The following is a 14,587-nucleotide window of genomic DNA, read 5'->3' on the forward strand; positions in this document are numbered from 1 at the left end:
CAGAGATGTCAAGTTCGATTAGGACCCATACCAATCACTCATCGAGTTGTCTTTTGAGTTTTAAATGATTGGTGAAAGACTGTCTTCTCGGAAGAAATGGGATATATATAAACGTATAGACATCTCTTTATTTTTGAATGAAAATTGGTCTGAAAGGAACTTTTATTTTTTGATTGTGTATGCTCATATGGTCCAATAATTAAATAATTAATACAAGGATGTCACCTTTACAATATTTCTTCAAGGTAAATCATTATACTTGTAGTGGTTCCTGGATTTATTTAACATCCATTTTGGGGTGGTGATATTCAATCTTATGAAAATGATCAAGCAAGCTGTCACATTTTCTGGAATGTTACCACTCAAAGAATAGTTTTTCTTTTCAATGAGTGTTTCGTGATCCTAGCATCCTTTTTTATGACATTTTTCAGTAGATATCCACGAAAAAAGCTTATTCCCAAAATGTTAGTTGATTCCGATTTTGCGTTTAATAGCGAGTTATGCACGACTATTACCCTGCTCCATATGCCACTGTATTGTAATTTTGTTCTGGTGTACCAGAATGAAATTCAAATTTCACGATATTTTTGCTAAACGAATTAATCTGCAAGAAATGTTTTGTACATAAACTTTATGTAGGTAGCCAGAGGCTTCCAACGGTATAAAAATCTCAACTTTTTTTTGTGAAAAGTGGGGGATGAGGCTGTGGATCACGAAATGCACCTTTAATTATGTTCACCCTTGGCAACGGTCATACATTATGTATATAAAATAACATGTTTATCAATTCATTGTGTGTCCCAGGTTAATTGTACAACATAATTGATAATCTCGAAAAATTCTCTTTGATGTTAAGTCATAAAGTGCCTTCGAATATCAAAACAAATTTAAGAAAGAAACATACGTCGCCTTTAAGTGCGCAATATATTTTTTGAGTAAATATCTAATTTAAACAATTTTGGTCCCTCAAGTCTCCTAAGTATTGATTGCTCATTATTATTTAATGTTTGTATTAATTTTATAATCCCGGGTAATAGGAATGAAATGGAAAGTACATTCATGTTATGTGTCATAGCCTATTGCGTCTCACTGCACTTGACTGCAGTCATTCTGTATAGTGGATGCTTTGCTAAAACCATTTTTTCGTGGGATGGGATTTCTTCATTATCAAGATCATTCCAGTGAAGCGAAATATTACTCTTTGAGTGTGAACTTTAAGCCTACACATCTTCAAAAGAGTATTATTTTTACACTAGAAATTATACTTTCACATTTTTTTAGGAATAATCACAGTACTTTCTTAATTAAAATGGAGCCGAATACACTTAAAAGTCACTTTTATACCGTCATTAACTTGGTGATTTAAATCACAGATTATAAAATGGTTTCTTTACATTGCATGCGTAATTCATTTTCTAAAGCATTTCGGTCTATTTGAACAAGATGTTTATGTTCTATTTACAAGGTTTTTCTGTTTATATATATAACAAATGATCATGTGGTCTACTGTTTGGGACCTTGACCATCACCAGATCTGTACATCCTAATCATATTTAATTGTTCTGTTTTGTTCCTATAATTATCTGCACACGAGTTAATTGCTTACATGTCTGTAACAAGTTTACCAGTTCGGGTCAATGCGCGTATAATTTTCTCATCAACTCTTTCAAATGAGCTAAAAACGGTTCATCATATAACATGGGTGCCTGAACTGAGGCTCAACTATGATATGCCACAGGAAATCGAAAGCAAAAAAACAGGGTGTTGTTGATGATGAGTTTCTGAACAATGAGAACAGCGTGTGTCATGTGTGTTGTAACCTGTTGTCTGCACTGAAAATCGGTTTTACAAATGACGAGTTTCTCCGCTGGTTTTACTGAATTTGGTGAGCAGTTAGTAACAATCGCGCTTTAAGAAGAGTGATAAAAGTGTGTACTGGTGAAAGGTATAGCAGTTTGAATAAATCACGCATTTATATCTATTTCAACAGCTTTCAACGGCGTTGCAATTTTCACAAACTGTCTATATACGTGCAACGACGAGTAAGTTGTCAAGAAACTTAAGTAGATATATGTCTGGTTAGATTAAGAGCTTATTGTTGATGCAGGATTTTTAGGGAAAAAAATCATCCTGAGACCAAATTCATGCGCAGTTTTACGGTGATGATATAAAAGCGTGATGTTGCCAAGCGCTACATCCGGTGAGCCTCAATTTGGTTCCGTAATCCCTATAATGGGTTGCCAGTTACATAGATTGTTGTTGTGTAAAGCTCACAGATTTTATAAATCTATTTTTGCTAGCACTAGCAGCAGTAGCTTTCATTCTTACTCATCAGTCTGTTGAGGTTGGACGCGTTACGGTGTCTCTCATAATGAATCGATGTATATAATTTGGATAAATTGTTTTCGCTTGTTTATTGCACCAGGATATTTATTTTGAACAAGACAAGGATTTTAGAACTTTAATGAAGATTTCTTCTCACTTTTTGCAGTTTTCATAATGGAAACGTCTGATGAAAGAACCCATTCATTACATGCGGAAGATACCTGCAGGTCGTCCTGTCATCAAACATCTAGCAGCTCTAATCATCACCAATCACAGGTAAAGGTAATGGCTAAATACGTGTTTGTTATGTGATCATCGCTGGCCTTGTACAATTATTGGACTTAAGGGGGTACTACATCCCTGCCCAAATTTGTGCCTATTTTTGCATTTTTCGTGAAAATTATAGCGCATTGGGGACGAGTAAGATATGAATATTACAGGGGCAAGGACTACAACTACTGCACTGGAAATTTTATTTCAGCACAGACAACACTTGTGGAGTTACAGTAAAAAATGAGGGAAAACCAATATTTAGCATTGTAGTCCTTGCCCCTATAATATACATACCTTACTTGTCACCAATGTGCTATAATTTTTGAGAAAAATGAAAAAATAGGCAAAAAATTGGCCAGGGGTGTAGTACCCCCTTAAGGTTAGCAACTATTTTAAACTGTTGCGATTTGGTAGTTCACAGCATCTTGCGAATGGTAGTGAACTTTGGCCAAAATTGCATTAATTATTTCATAGCGAGTGAGAATTCAAATATCACAGATATACTTTTGTAGGTCATGTGGTTCTTGAGTTGTGTTGTAAAGAGGGTTGAAACAACAACACTTTTGTAAAACGTACATAACTCACTAACAACAATAAATCAAGAAAGTTTTCAAAGTATATGATTTGTAGAATGAACTTTTGCAAAACATCAAAGTGTTATTTTTCAATAATATATTGATTTAGATCGCGTCTCTCCTTAAAGGGACAATCCGAATATCCGTCAATCCCTGCCAAATTACACTATTCCTTTTGGGACATTTTTAGAGTGTTTACTAACCCGGAAAACACAAAACTTTTTCGACATTATTAAGGGAAGGGGTATGAACGTTTGGACAGTATTTATTGTGGGACATTAGAGCACATCAGACATATCGAATTGCATTCTGAATACGAAGAATGTCCTTCTGATATCAAATAATATTGATTTTTTGAAATTCGCAATGTAATACACATTTTATGGCAAATCATTAAAAATTGATATTTTTGATATTTAATAGTACTTGAAGTAAACTTTATAAATCTGATGATTTATACTTAAAGTGTATGTAGGTGGGATGAAAAGCCCACGGTCAATTGAAAATTTTGACCTTTCGTATTGAAGATATGGATTTTTTTTTCCCAAAACACCAAAAAAAATAGGTCTTTTTTTTTGGGAATAAAATCCATATCTTCAATATAAAAGGTCAAAATTTTCAATTGATCGTCGGCTTTTCCTTCCAGCTACATACACTTTAAGAATATATCATTGGATTTATAAAATTTATTTCGACGACTGTTATATATCGAAAATTTGAAAAATATCAAATTTTAATAATTTGTCATAAAATTTGTATTATATCATGAATTTCAAAAAATGAAAATTATTTGATATCAAAAGACATGCTTCGTATTCAGAATGCAATTCGATACGTCTGAGGTGCTCTCATGTCCCAATACTGTCGAAACGCCATAAACGCTCATTCTAGATCCCTTAAAAGGTTAGACAAGGTTGCCAGATAAGGTTTAAATGTCGGGTTATGTAAAGTTTATATAAAGGAAATAAAACGTTTTCATACCATTCAAAAACATTTTCTGAAAACTTACTGCAAAATATTGTAACATAATGTTATTCAAGTGTTGACGAAATATTTGGTAAAAATGTTTACAAAAATAATTTACAATAACATTTTGACAACATTTTAAAAATGTTGTTGTAATGTTTTTCATTATAAAACGTTTCAAAAAACGTGTTCATGACCGTTATACATGTATAAACCAATATTTAAATGTTAAAGGTTTATATGTGTTTATAACTCGTTTATAATAATATCTTAAGAACGTTTTTGCTTTTACTGCGTGTTCATGTCAAACATGTCAAAAGAGCTGCAAAAACTGTGTCTAGAGATTGAACACTTTTTGTCCTCGATTTGTAAACACGTGTAAAATCTAAACACCAATGTCAAATTTCAAAACATCAAGTGTTTAATATCTAACCACAAGGCATCAAATTCCTAAACATGTTTAGCATTTAAACATGTTTACAAATCGAGGACAAGATGATGTCTAGAATGGTGTTTAATCTTTAGACACTGTTTTTGCAGTGAGACCAATTTCAATTCTTTATGCCCGGGTCGGGCATAAGGAATTCTCTGCAAATACAATATATGATCTCAAAGATGGACTTTCAGTATTTGTGTCAATATTTCTGAAAACAACATGGTGTAAGGGTATTTCTCTGATTGATCAACAATTTTTTTACAGATTTGGGGGTCTTTGATGGATCTTTGAACGTCCATTTATTAAAGTATAACTGTATTTTTTATGTTTAAATATTTACATTTCAACCCTATCAAAGCAGATAACATGGTTACAAGTTCTATGACAAAAGTGTGAAAAATATTTGAAAAATCTGCGTGAAAATGCAGAAAACAAACGTACCGCAGCAAATGACGATATTTGAAATGACAGAATTTCTAGACCAAATTAATCTTGATTCAGTTGGAGACTGCATGCGTTGAGAGCTTTGTAATGTTTTAGAATTTTAATATGTGCGTCGAATTGATTCATCATTTTACATTATTCTATGTATAGTCAAACTATAGTCAATATTTTTCATTAGATAAAATAAGGTATTAGAAAGCTGTCAAAATACTTTTGATTCTACCAACATGACCAAAGACTACTGCTTTATCTTCAAATTTAACAACTGTCAAAGTAGTACTTTTTATTTTACTATAGACTATCGTTTTATCTTTAGTTTCATCTTCTTATCAATGAAAGTCGTACATTGATATAGATATTAGTCACTCAGATTCCGTTTGGTATATTATGTTGATGCGCTTTTTCAGGTTCAAACAAGTTGCAGGGTACCTAAATAACAAGGCACCAATTTCCGGTGGTAGTTAGTAGTAAACATGGTCAACTTGTTATTATTTTGATTATCTGATTATAGTGATGATAGGAACTTGTTAATAGTACGTGAACACGGATTACACCGAGTGCACGGTCATTTGTAGACAGAATATACATAACATAGAACAATGAACTTTTAACCCATTAACCATGATGAACCTATTTGGAGTGTTTAATTGTTATATGAGTTCGAGTTAGAGTTAGAGTTAGATTTTAGAGTTCGATTTAGAGTTAGAGTTATATTTTAGAGTTCGATTTTAGAGTTAGAGTTGTACTTCGAATTCGATTTAGAGTTAGAGTTACATTTTAGAGTTCGATTTAGAGAGTTAGAGTTACATTTTAGAGTTCGATTTAGAGAGTTAGAGTTACATTTTAGAGTTCGATTTAGAGTTAGAGTTATATTTTAGAGTTCGATTTAGAGTTAGAATTACAAGTAGAGTTGCCAGTTGCAATTTAGAGTTGCAGTAGTATTACAGTTAGGGCCTATGTTAAACAATATCATGTTGTGTGTCAACTCAAGATAATGGCCATGCCAAGAGTCCTGAACTTTAGTCCTTTTTGGACCGGGCCAGCATGAGCTGGCCCGGTACTTATTAGTCGGAAATAAAAAATTGTTGTTTCTAGAATATGAATAAGATAGAATTCGTAAAGAAAACAGGTGGACCTGGAGCAAGTTGTTTTGATAATGTTTAAACGTGTAAACATTAAAGTTGTATGTGAAGGGAATTTTTGTGTTGAAACAATGATGAAAAATTAACAGATTGTTTAATTTTTTTAGGAATGAAATTAAACGTTGTTAAATTGTTACAAGTCAGTCGATCTGACGGTTACAGCATTCACCTTGAGTACTCTTTCATGTGTAGTTTCACTTGGGGTTACCAAGTTAAAGAGACTGCCATAGTCAAAGGTCACCAGGGTCGAGGTCGGGACACGCTATTAGTATTACATGTACTACCCCCAGTATGCGACTGTGAGTGAACCTGATAGATAGTGAGGGTCTAGTCTCCTTCACTATTTATACCATCGGACTACTAGTACTAACTATCTTTGCATAAATTGTACACCCGTGCACTAGTAAAAATTCCCTTTAAAAGGGAAAGCCAGCCTCAATGTAGAAGAGGTCTTGTAATTAGTTTGGGTCACCGTAAAAGGCATTTTTAGGAACACGCTTACATACAATTTACATGACAGTCCTCCAAACCATCAATAATGAGAACATGCACACTGAAACAGCATGTTTCATTCATTACTCCAAATTGTTTCGTCTTTTTGTCATTTTGTCTTTTCTGCTTTTTACCTATGCCTATTATTAATATTAAGAAATACATTGCAGTTTTTAGTTTATTCGCTATATAAACTCACCTTACATGGACATTTATATTTTATATTAATTCGCAATGTATAGTTTACTCTATATATACTAGATAGTGTCAAGCACATAAAGGACTGATTACTCACTACCATGACTACAAATACAATCTTCACTTTTAGACTGTATTTTTCTGATTGTGTTGATTGTTAGTCCGAAACTCCTGCGAAGCTATGGACATGGCATCTTACCTACTCCGTTTAATAATAATCTACATTGTGTGTTTTCTTTTCAATCATTTTCATCATGTTGAATGTAATTTTATGAAGTGTCATTTTATTTATAATTAATAAATTAAGACAATAATTTGTTTATTTTCTATAAGTGCATGTCAAATGGGTACATTGTTCAATACTATAGGCCTACATTTATAAATTATGCCCATATTATAGCTAGGACCTACAAATGTTTATCCATAAAACGATACAGGATAGCATAGATAATTACTTGAACAATACTTATATTGTATATTCTAATTTCAAAACAATAACATCAACTGATCGCAGGTAATTGCGCAACTTGCAGAATATTAAAGGAAGATTACCGATATGTTTGGAGAATGATTTCTTTAATTTATCATCAATTACACGTACATCATTATATTTTATGTCCCAAATATAATTTCAGACCATCTCTTGCCATCAAATACTATCAAAGAAAAGAATATATCAAAAGCATTACTCATACTTCACATGGAATCAATACTGTCCCGGTCCATCCCTTTTTAAAGGGATTTTTATTTATTTTTCGACATTTAATGTGTTTTGGAAGCAATTGCAATACCAATTTTATTAATTAATAATCATTGACCATCTGTTATATGTATATTATATGCTAATTTAACAGTAAAGTGATTAAGAATTAATTTATTAATTACGTTACACAGTTCAGTGGTAATCCGTCACCTTTAGCTATGATTATGCAGTCTCATATACCAGACTTTTTAATTTAGATTAAAACGAATCACTAAAATCTCATACTTGTGGGTTATTTTTGTGGTCACCCTGAAATTGACCCTCACTTTAGTTGTGGGTTTCTGTTCAAAAAGCTATTTTCAGAAAAACAAATATAATGAATAATGTAAAATGATGGATCGATTCGACGCACATATTAAAATTCTAAAACATGACAAAGCTCTGAACGCATGCAGTCTCCAACTGAATCAAGATTAATTCGGTCTAAAAATGCTGTAGTTTCAAATATCGGCATTTGCTGCGGTACGTACAAGGAACTGTTAAACACAATAAATATTTCAGAAGATAATAATGAGATATTTGTCACAATAATCTTCATCAATTTATTTTTTTAATTGTAAGCTTAGCATACCCAAAATTATGAAAGATTTCTTGTATGGTGTAACGTTTGGATTTCTGTAACCTGTGTAGTTTCTTCTCATCAATCAAAGGAACAATTTGGTTTAAATATTAGTAAAGGGCTGGGGTATGAACGTTTGGACAGTATTTATTTTGGGACATTAGAGCACATCAGACATATCGAATTGCATTCTGAATACGAAGAATGTCATTCTGATATCAAATAATTATGATTTTTTGAAATTCGCAATTTAATACACATTTTATGGCAAATCATTAAAAATTGATATTTTTGATATTTAACAGTACTTGAAGTAAACTTTATAAATCTGATGATTTATACTTCAAGTGTATGTAGGTGGGATGAAAAGCCGACGATCAATTGAAAATTTTGACCTTTCGTATAGAAGATATGGATTTTTTTCCCAAAACACCTGAAAAAATTAGGTCTTTTTGGGAAAAAAATCCATATCTTCAATATGAAAGGTAACAATTTCAATTGACCGTCGGCTTTTCCTCCTGCTACATACACTTTAAGAATATATCATTAGATTTATATAATTTACTTCGAGGACTGTTATATATCAAAAATAGAAAAATATCAAATTTTTATAATTTGTCATAAAATTTGTATTATATTGTGATTTTCAAAAATGAAAATTATTTGATATCAGAAAGACATGCTTCGTATTCAGAATACAATTCGATAGGTCTGAGTGCTCAGACCTAATTTTTTTGGTGTTTTGGGAAAAAAATCCATATCTTCAATACGAAATGTCAAAATTTTCAATTGATCGTCGGCTTTTCAACCCACCTACATACACTTTAAGTATAAATCATCAGATTTATACAGTTTACTTCAAGTACTGTTAAATATCAAAATATCAATTTTAATGATTTGCCATAAAATGTGTATTAAATTGCAAATTTCAAAATTCAAAATTATTTGATATCAGAATGACATTCTTCGTATTCAGAATGCAATTCGATATGTCTGATGTGCTCTAATGTCCCAAAATAAATACTGTCCAAACGTTCATACCCCAGCCCTTAATAACCAGATGACCAATTCACACTGGTAGTGGTTTAGGAGTTGGATTGTCATCATGATGGTACAGTACTTTGAGCACGTAACCAGTGCTAAATGTACCCACAAAAAAACCCACAAACAATGAATGTGATTGATAAAGTTATTTCTGAATCGTCGTTCTGCATGTTCTGCAATTTACCAAGAAAACGTTCTCCTGTATGATCGATTGAATGCGTTGCTATGGTTACGAGACTAACTTTAGTAGCGCATAATGTTAATGTTAACTCAACTTACATGCACATTTTATTTTAAAATAATTTTATATTATTTCGCAATGTATAGTTTACTATAAAGTAGATAGTGGCAAACACATGATAAAGAACTGATCATTCACTACAATCTTCACTTTTAAACTGTATTTTTTGAATGTGTTGATTGTTAGTCCGAAACTCCTGCAAAGCTATGGACATGGCATCTAACCTACTCCATTCTGTAATAGTCTGCATTGTTGTTTTCTCAGTCTTCAATCATTTTGTTGAATGTAATTTTATGAATCAAATAAAAAAGATAGAAATTGGCCTTATTTATTCCATCATCTTTATTCAAGCAATTTAAACATACAAATTTAAAAGAATAAAGAAACCAACAGACATCCAAGACAACTGGGGCCTTTACTGACCACCAGGCATGGCGTGAACGAAATACAAATTACACATACACAATCTTTAAAACACCTAAAAAGATACAAAAAAAATAAATATTATAAAAAATTTAATTAATGACATTGATCATCAGGCGACAGATACGCCACCTGGTAGGCTATCTGAGGATATTGACATTCCACTCTTTTTCATGTCTTGCCTGAAAGATGGAAAAAGAAGACGTGAGAGCCATTTTGGAGATGTCATTCCTCAGATCTTTGTATTTAATGTGCGACTTGGCTACATGCAGGAGGCGGTTAAGACGAGTCTTGTTCGATTTTGTAATTAGACCTCTTGAACCAACCTCGAATGGAATGTAACTGCAATTGTAGCCAGTGTCAGTAATGTCGCCTACCAGAGAAGCATATCTGTCAACCTTAAGCTTGTGAGACTTATCAATGTTCGTTTCAAAAGGCACGGTGAGTTCTAACAGAATGACTTTTTTCTCCTCCGGAAACGTTAACACAATATCGGGTTTTTGAACTGTGGGTATGACGTCAGGGGAACCGTCCCCCTGCAGTAAGGTACCCTTCAATGTCCGCCGTGATGAGAACACGTTTATTGAGAAAAAGTTGGCTGTTCTCCAGAGCGGTAATTATGATGCGGATGATGTTGTTATGACGCCAGAGGTACCGATCAAGCATATGGTTGCAGTTGTTCAAGATATGAAGAAGGGTACCCTTACATGCACAGAGGGGCAGTTCCCGTTCAGTCGTTTCCCCATTTATAGAGATTTGTGAAGGTGGGAAGGCTGTCAATGGCAGCATTGATAGCAAATTTTAGCACGCTCTCCGGAAGACTGTACATAATAGATTTCCAAGTAAGATTTGTATTACATTCGTTTAAAAGTTTAGCTGTATCCCCCTGAGTCACGAGTGGTTCCACAACCGACTTCCAGTAAATACTGGTGTCCTCTTTCAGAGTACTTTTGATCTTGGGTTTAGTTATGTGTCATTTTACAGTATTTTACAGTATTTATAATTTATAAAGTAAGACAATAATTTATTTATTTTCTATAAGTGCATGTCAAAATATGGGATATATTGTTCAATATTATAGCTAGCCCATAAAAACTTTATTTTCAATCGGATTTTTCCCGTTGAAAAGACAAAACTGATGTTAAAGATAGCAATAATATCATCAATAACATTTTGAGTCAATTGTATCCATAAAACGATACAGGATAGGATAGATAATTACTTTGACTTCAATGTGGTCCATATAATGAAGATTTTGATTCTACAACATTATTAGATCTGTTATCAACATATCAATTATGCACTCACAGGCAACCAAACATCATGCTATGCTCAGTAGTCCACTGATATGACCTCGTGATCATTCCCCCGCTTTGACCATGTCATTTTTTTGATATGCTGATTGCTGAACAAGTTTATGTTTATATGTGTAGGCCTAACCTATGATAACTTTTTAAGTCATAATTAATTCAAACATAACTTTGGCAATACTCAATCGTTTTCGTTCGTTGAAACGGCAAAACATACTTTCTTTTCCTTGCAAATCGAATTAGCAGACATCAAAAACATTTCCACCACGAGAAGTAAAAAAAATAATTCATACCAATAGAAGAAGGCTATAATCTTAGCTAATCTTTAGTGTACACAAACCCCATCTCAGAATTAGGTACCAGCCCTATGGGCTGGCGAAAATTAAACACTCCAAATAGGTTCATCATGGTTAATGGGTTAAAAGTTCATTGTTCTATGTTATGTATATTCTGTCTACAAATGACCGTGCACTCGGTGTAATCCGTGTCCACGTACTATAAACAAGTTCCTATCATCACTATAGGGTCAGTCCATGTCAAAACAGACTGAGTGTACACCCACCCTCTTGGATTATGCTCTCCTTTGGCTCAGGGGTACCTTTCATGGACCCCTAGGTGAGGTCACAAGAAAACAATTCAAATTCAATTTCGTTTCCGAATGGTGGGCCATCTAAGTTTGGCGACCTTGACCAAAATTGGGAATTTAAGGTGTCCAAATGACAAAGCGCTCTCTTTGAGAGGCATTTTCTTCTTAATTAAATCAGTTGTGACCCTCTTTTTGAATGTGGTCACTCACTGGCTGTGTCTGAAATGCCTAATGCCAAAAACGATTGATTTCGGAATTTCGTTGGGATTTCAGAGGGGGTCAAAATCAGCACTTCATACTGTTCAATCAAATTATCTTTGATTTTGAAGGACCCATGATAATGCCACAGTGCACTTATAGGTCCTAATTATGTTCAGAATGGATTAACCATGTGCCAATGTCTATGAGCAATTAAAAAAAAAAGAAATTTCTAGACCCCTACAGAATTTTAGGCCACCCCTAAAGTGGTTCAGCCACAAATGGCGCTTAAAATCGGCAAATTTTGACACCTAATAACTTTAGGTGTACACCAGATATGAATTTCTAGTCTTTTGCATCTGAAAGAATGTAGTCTAATGTTACGAGGAACATAAGATTTGTTTTGTATTTTTGTGTTTTGATACTTTCAAAAGGTCGTTGACCTATGAACATTTTTCGTCATAGCGCCCTCCTGAAAGGTCTGACACATAACAAACTATACATTTTGGAATCCTCATGACCATACGAGTAATTTGATATATTACTTGACATAATTGGGAGCATTCTGAAAATTTGACCCCCATAACCTGTACTTTGCATGTGCATCGTTGCCAGGAAGTGCATTTTGACCCCTTAAAAATCCATACAGAGGATTAGAAAGTAGTTTTTCTTATTACTTGACTCAAGAGCAACTTGAAATATCAGGATAAATAATACAAATGGCTATAAAGTGATCAAAAATATAAAATAATATCATACTAAAATTGGCATTTTGTACCGTATCCTGTATGCATGGTATGTTAGGCAAAATGACTATTTTTGAAAGCGTCAACTTAATACTAAAACACAAAAATACAAAACAAATCTTATGTTCCTAGTAACATTAAACTACATTCTTTCAGATGCAAAAGACTAGAAATTCATATCTGGTGTACACCTAAAGTTATTAGGGGTCAAAATTTGCCGACTTTAAGTGCCATTTGTGGCTGAACCACTTTAGGGGTGGCCTAACATTCTGTAGGGATCTAGAAATTTCTCTTTTTTTTTAATTCCTCATAGACATTGGCATATGGTTAATCCATTCTGAACATAATTAGGACCTATAAGTGCACTGTGACATTATCACGGGTCCTTCAAAATCAAGATAATTTGATTGAACAGTACGAAGTGCTGATTTTGACCCCCTCTGAAATCCCAACGAAATTCCGAAATCTATCTTTTTGGCATTAGGTATTTCAGACACAGCCAGTGAGTGACCACATTCAAAAAGAGGATCACAACTGATTCAATTAAGAAGAAAGTACCCATCAAAGAGAGCACTTTGTCATTCGGACCCCTTAAATTCACAATTTTGGTTGAGGTCGCCAAACTTTGATTGCCCGCCATTCGCAAACGAAATGGAATTTAAATTTTTTTCTTGTGACCTCACCTAGGGATCCATGAAAGGTACCCCTGAGCCAAAGGAGAGCAAAATCCAAGAGGGTGGGTGTACACTCAATCTGTTTCGACATGGACTGACCCTATAATCAGATAATTAAAATAATAACAAGTTGACCATGTTTACTGCCAACTACCACCGGAAACTGGTGCCTTGTTATTTAGGTACCCTGCAACTTGTTTAAACCTGAATAAAAATTCCGTTTAAAAGGGAAGGCCAGCCTCAATGCAGAAGAGGTCTTGTAAATAGTTTGGGTCACCGTGAAAGGCATTTTTTAGGATCACGCTTATACATCCATGTTACATGACAGTTCACCAAACCATCAATGGTGAGAACATGCACAGTGAAACAGCAAAAAACATTAACTCCTATAACTCCTGTCAACTCTTTAATTCATTACTCCAAATTGTTCTGTATTTTTGTCTTTACTGCTTTTTACCCATGCTTATTATTAAAATCAAAAATACACTGCAGTTGTTAGTTAATTCGCTATGTAAACTCAACTTACATGCACATTTTATTTTAAAATGATTTTATATTATTTCGCAATGTATAGTTTACTATAAAGTAGATAGTGGCAAGGACTGTTATATATCAAAAAATAGAAAAATATCAAATTTTATAATTTGTCATAAAATTTGTATTATATTGTGATTTTCAAAAATGAAAATTATTTGATATCAGAAAGACATGCTTCGTATTCAGAATGCAATTCGATAGGTCTGAGGTGCTCTCATGTCCCACAAAAATACTGTCGAAAAGCAATAAACGCTCATTTTAGATCCCTTAAAGCATGATGAAAATATTAGAAGTCACTGATATAAATCCTTAAGGGATCCAAAATGAGCGTTTATTGCTTTTCGGCAGTATTTTTTGTGGGACATGAGAGCACCTCGACCTATCGAATTGCATTCTGAATACGAAGCATGTCTTTCTGATATCAAATAATTTTCATTTTTGAAATCACAATATAATACAAATTTTATGACAAATTATAAAATTTGATATTTTTGGAATTTTTGATATATAACAGCCCTCGAAGTAATTATATAAATCTAATGATATATTCTTAAAGTGTATGTAGGAGGAAAAGCCGACGGTCAATTGAAAATTTTGACCTTTCATATTGAAGATATGGATTTTTTCCCAAAAGACCTAATTTTTTTTGGTGTTT

The 14,587-nt window shown here is 33.3% G+C and overlaps 1 protein-coding gene across 3 annotated transcripts in view; it reads left to right on the forward strand.

Annotated features, from left to right (window-relative positions):
• The window catches only part of LOC140157033 (cholesterol oxidase-like), a 108,700-nt gene that overhangs the window by 62,423 nt on the left and 31,690 nt on the right, over positions 1-14,587 (forward strand). Inside the window, exon 2 of one of the 3 annotated variants that reach the window (XM_072180095.1) lies at positions 2,492-2,607. In XM_072180095.1, the coding sequence (XP_072036196.1) occupies positions 2,500-2,607 (108 nt within the window). In that variant the 5' untranslated portion in view covers positions 2,492-2,499. Of the gene's footprint in view, positions 1-2,339; positions 2,608-14,587 lie in introns of those variants that run through there. The other 2 variants (XM_072180094.1, XM_072180097.1) reach the window with 2 other exon arrangements.

This window comes from Amphiura filiformis, chromosome 7, assembly GCF_039555335.1.
Source record: "Amphiura filiformis chromosome 7, Afil_fr2py, whole genome shotgun sequence".
NCBI lineage: Eukaryota > Metazoa > Echinodermata > Ophiuroidea > Amphilepidida > Amphiuridae > Amphiura > Amphiura filiformis.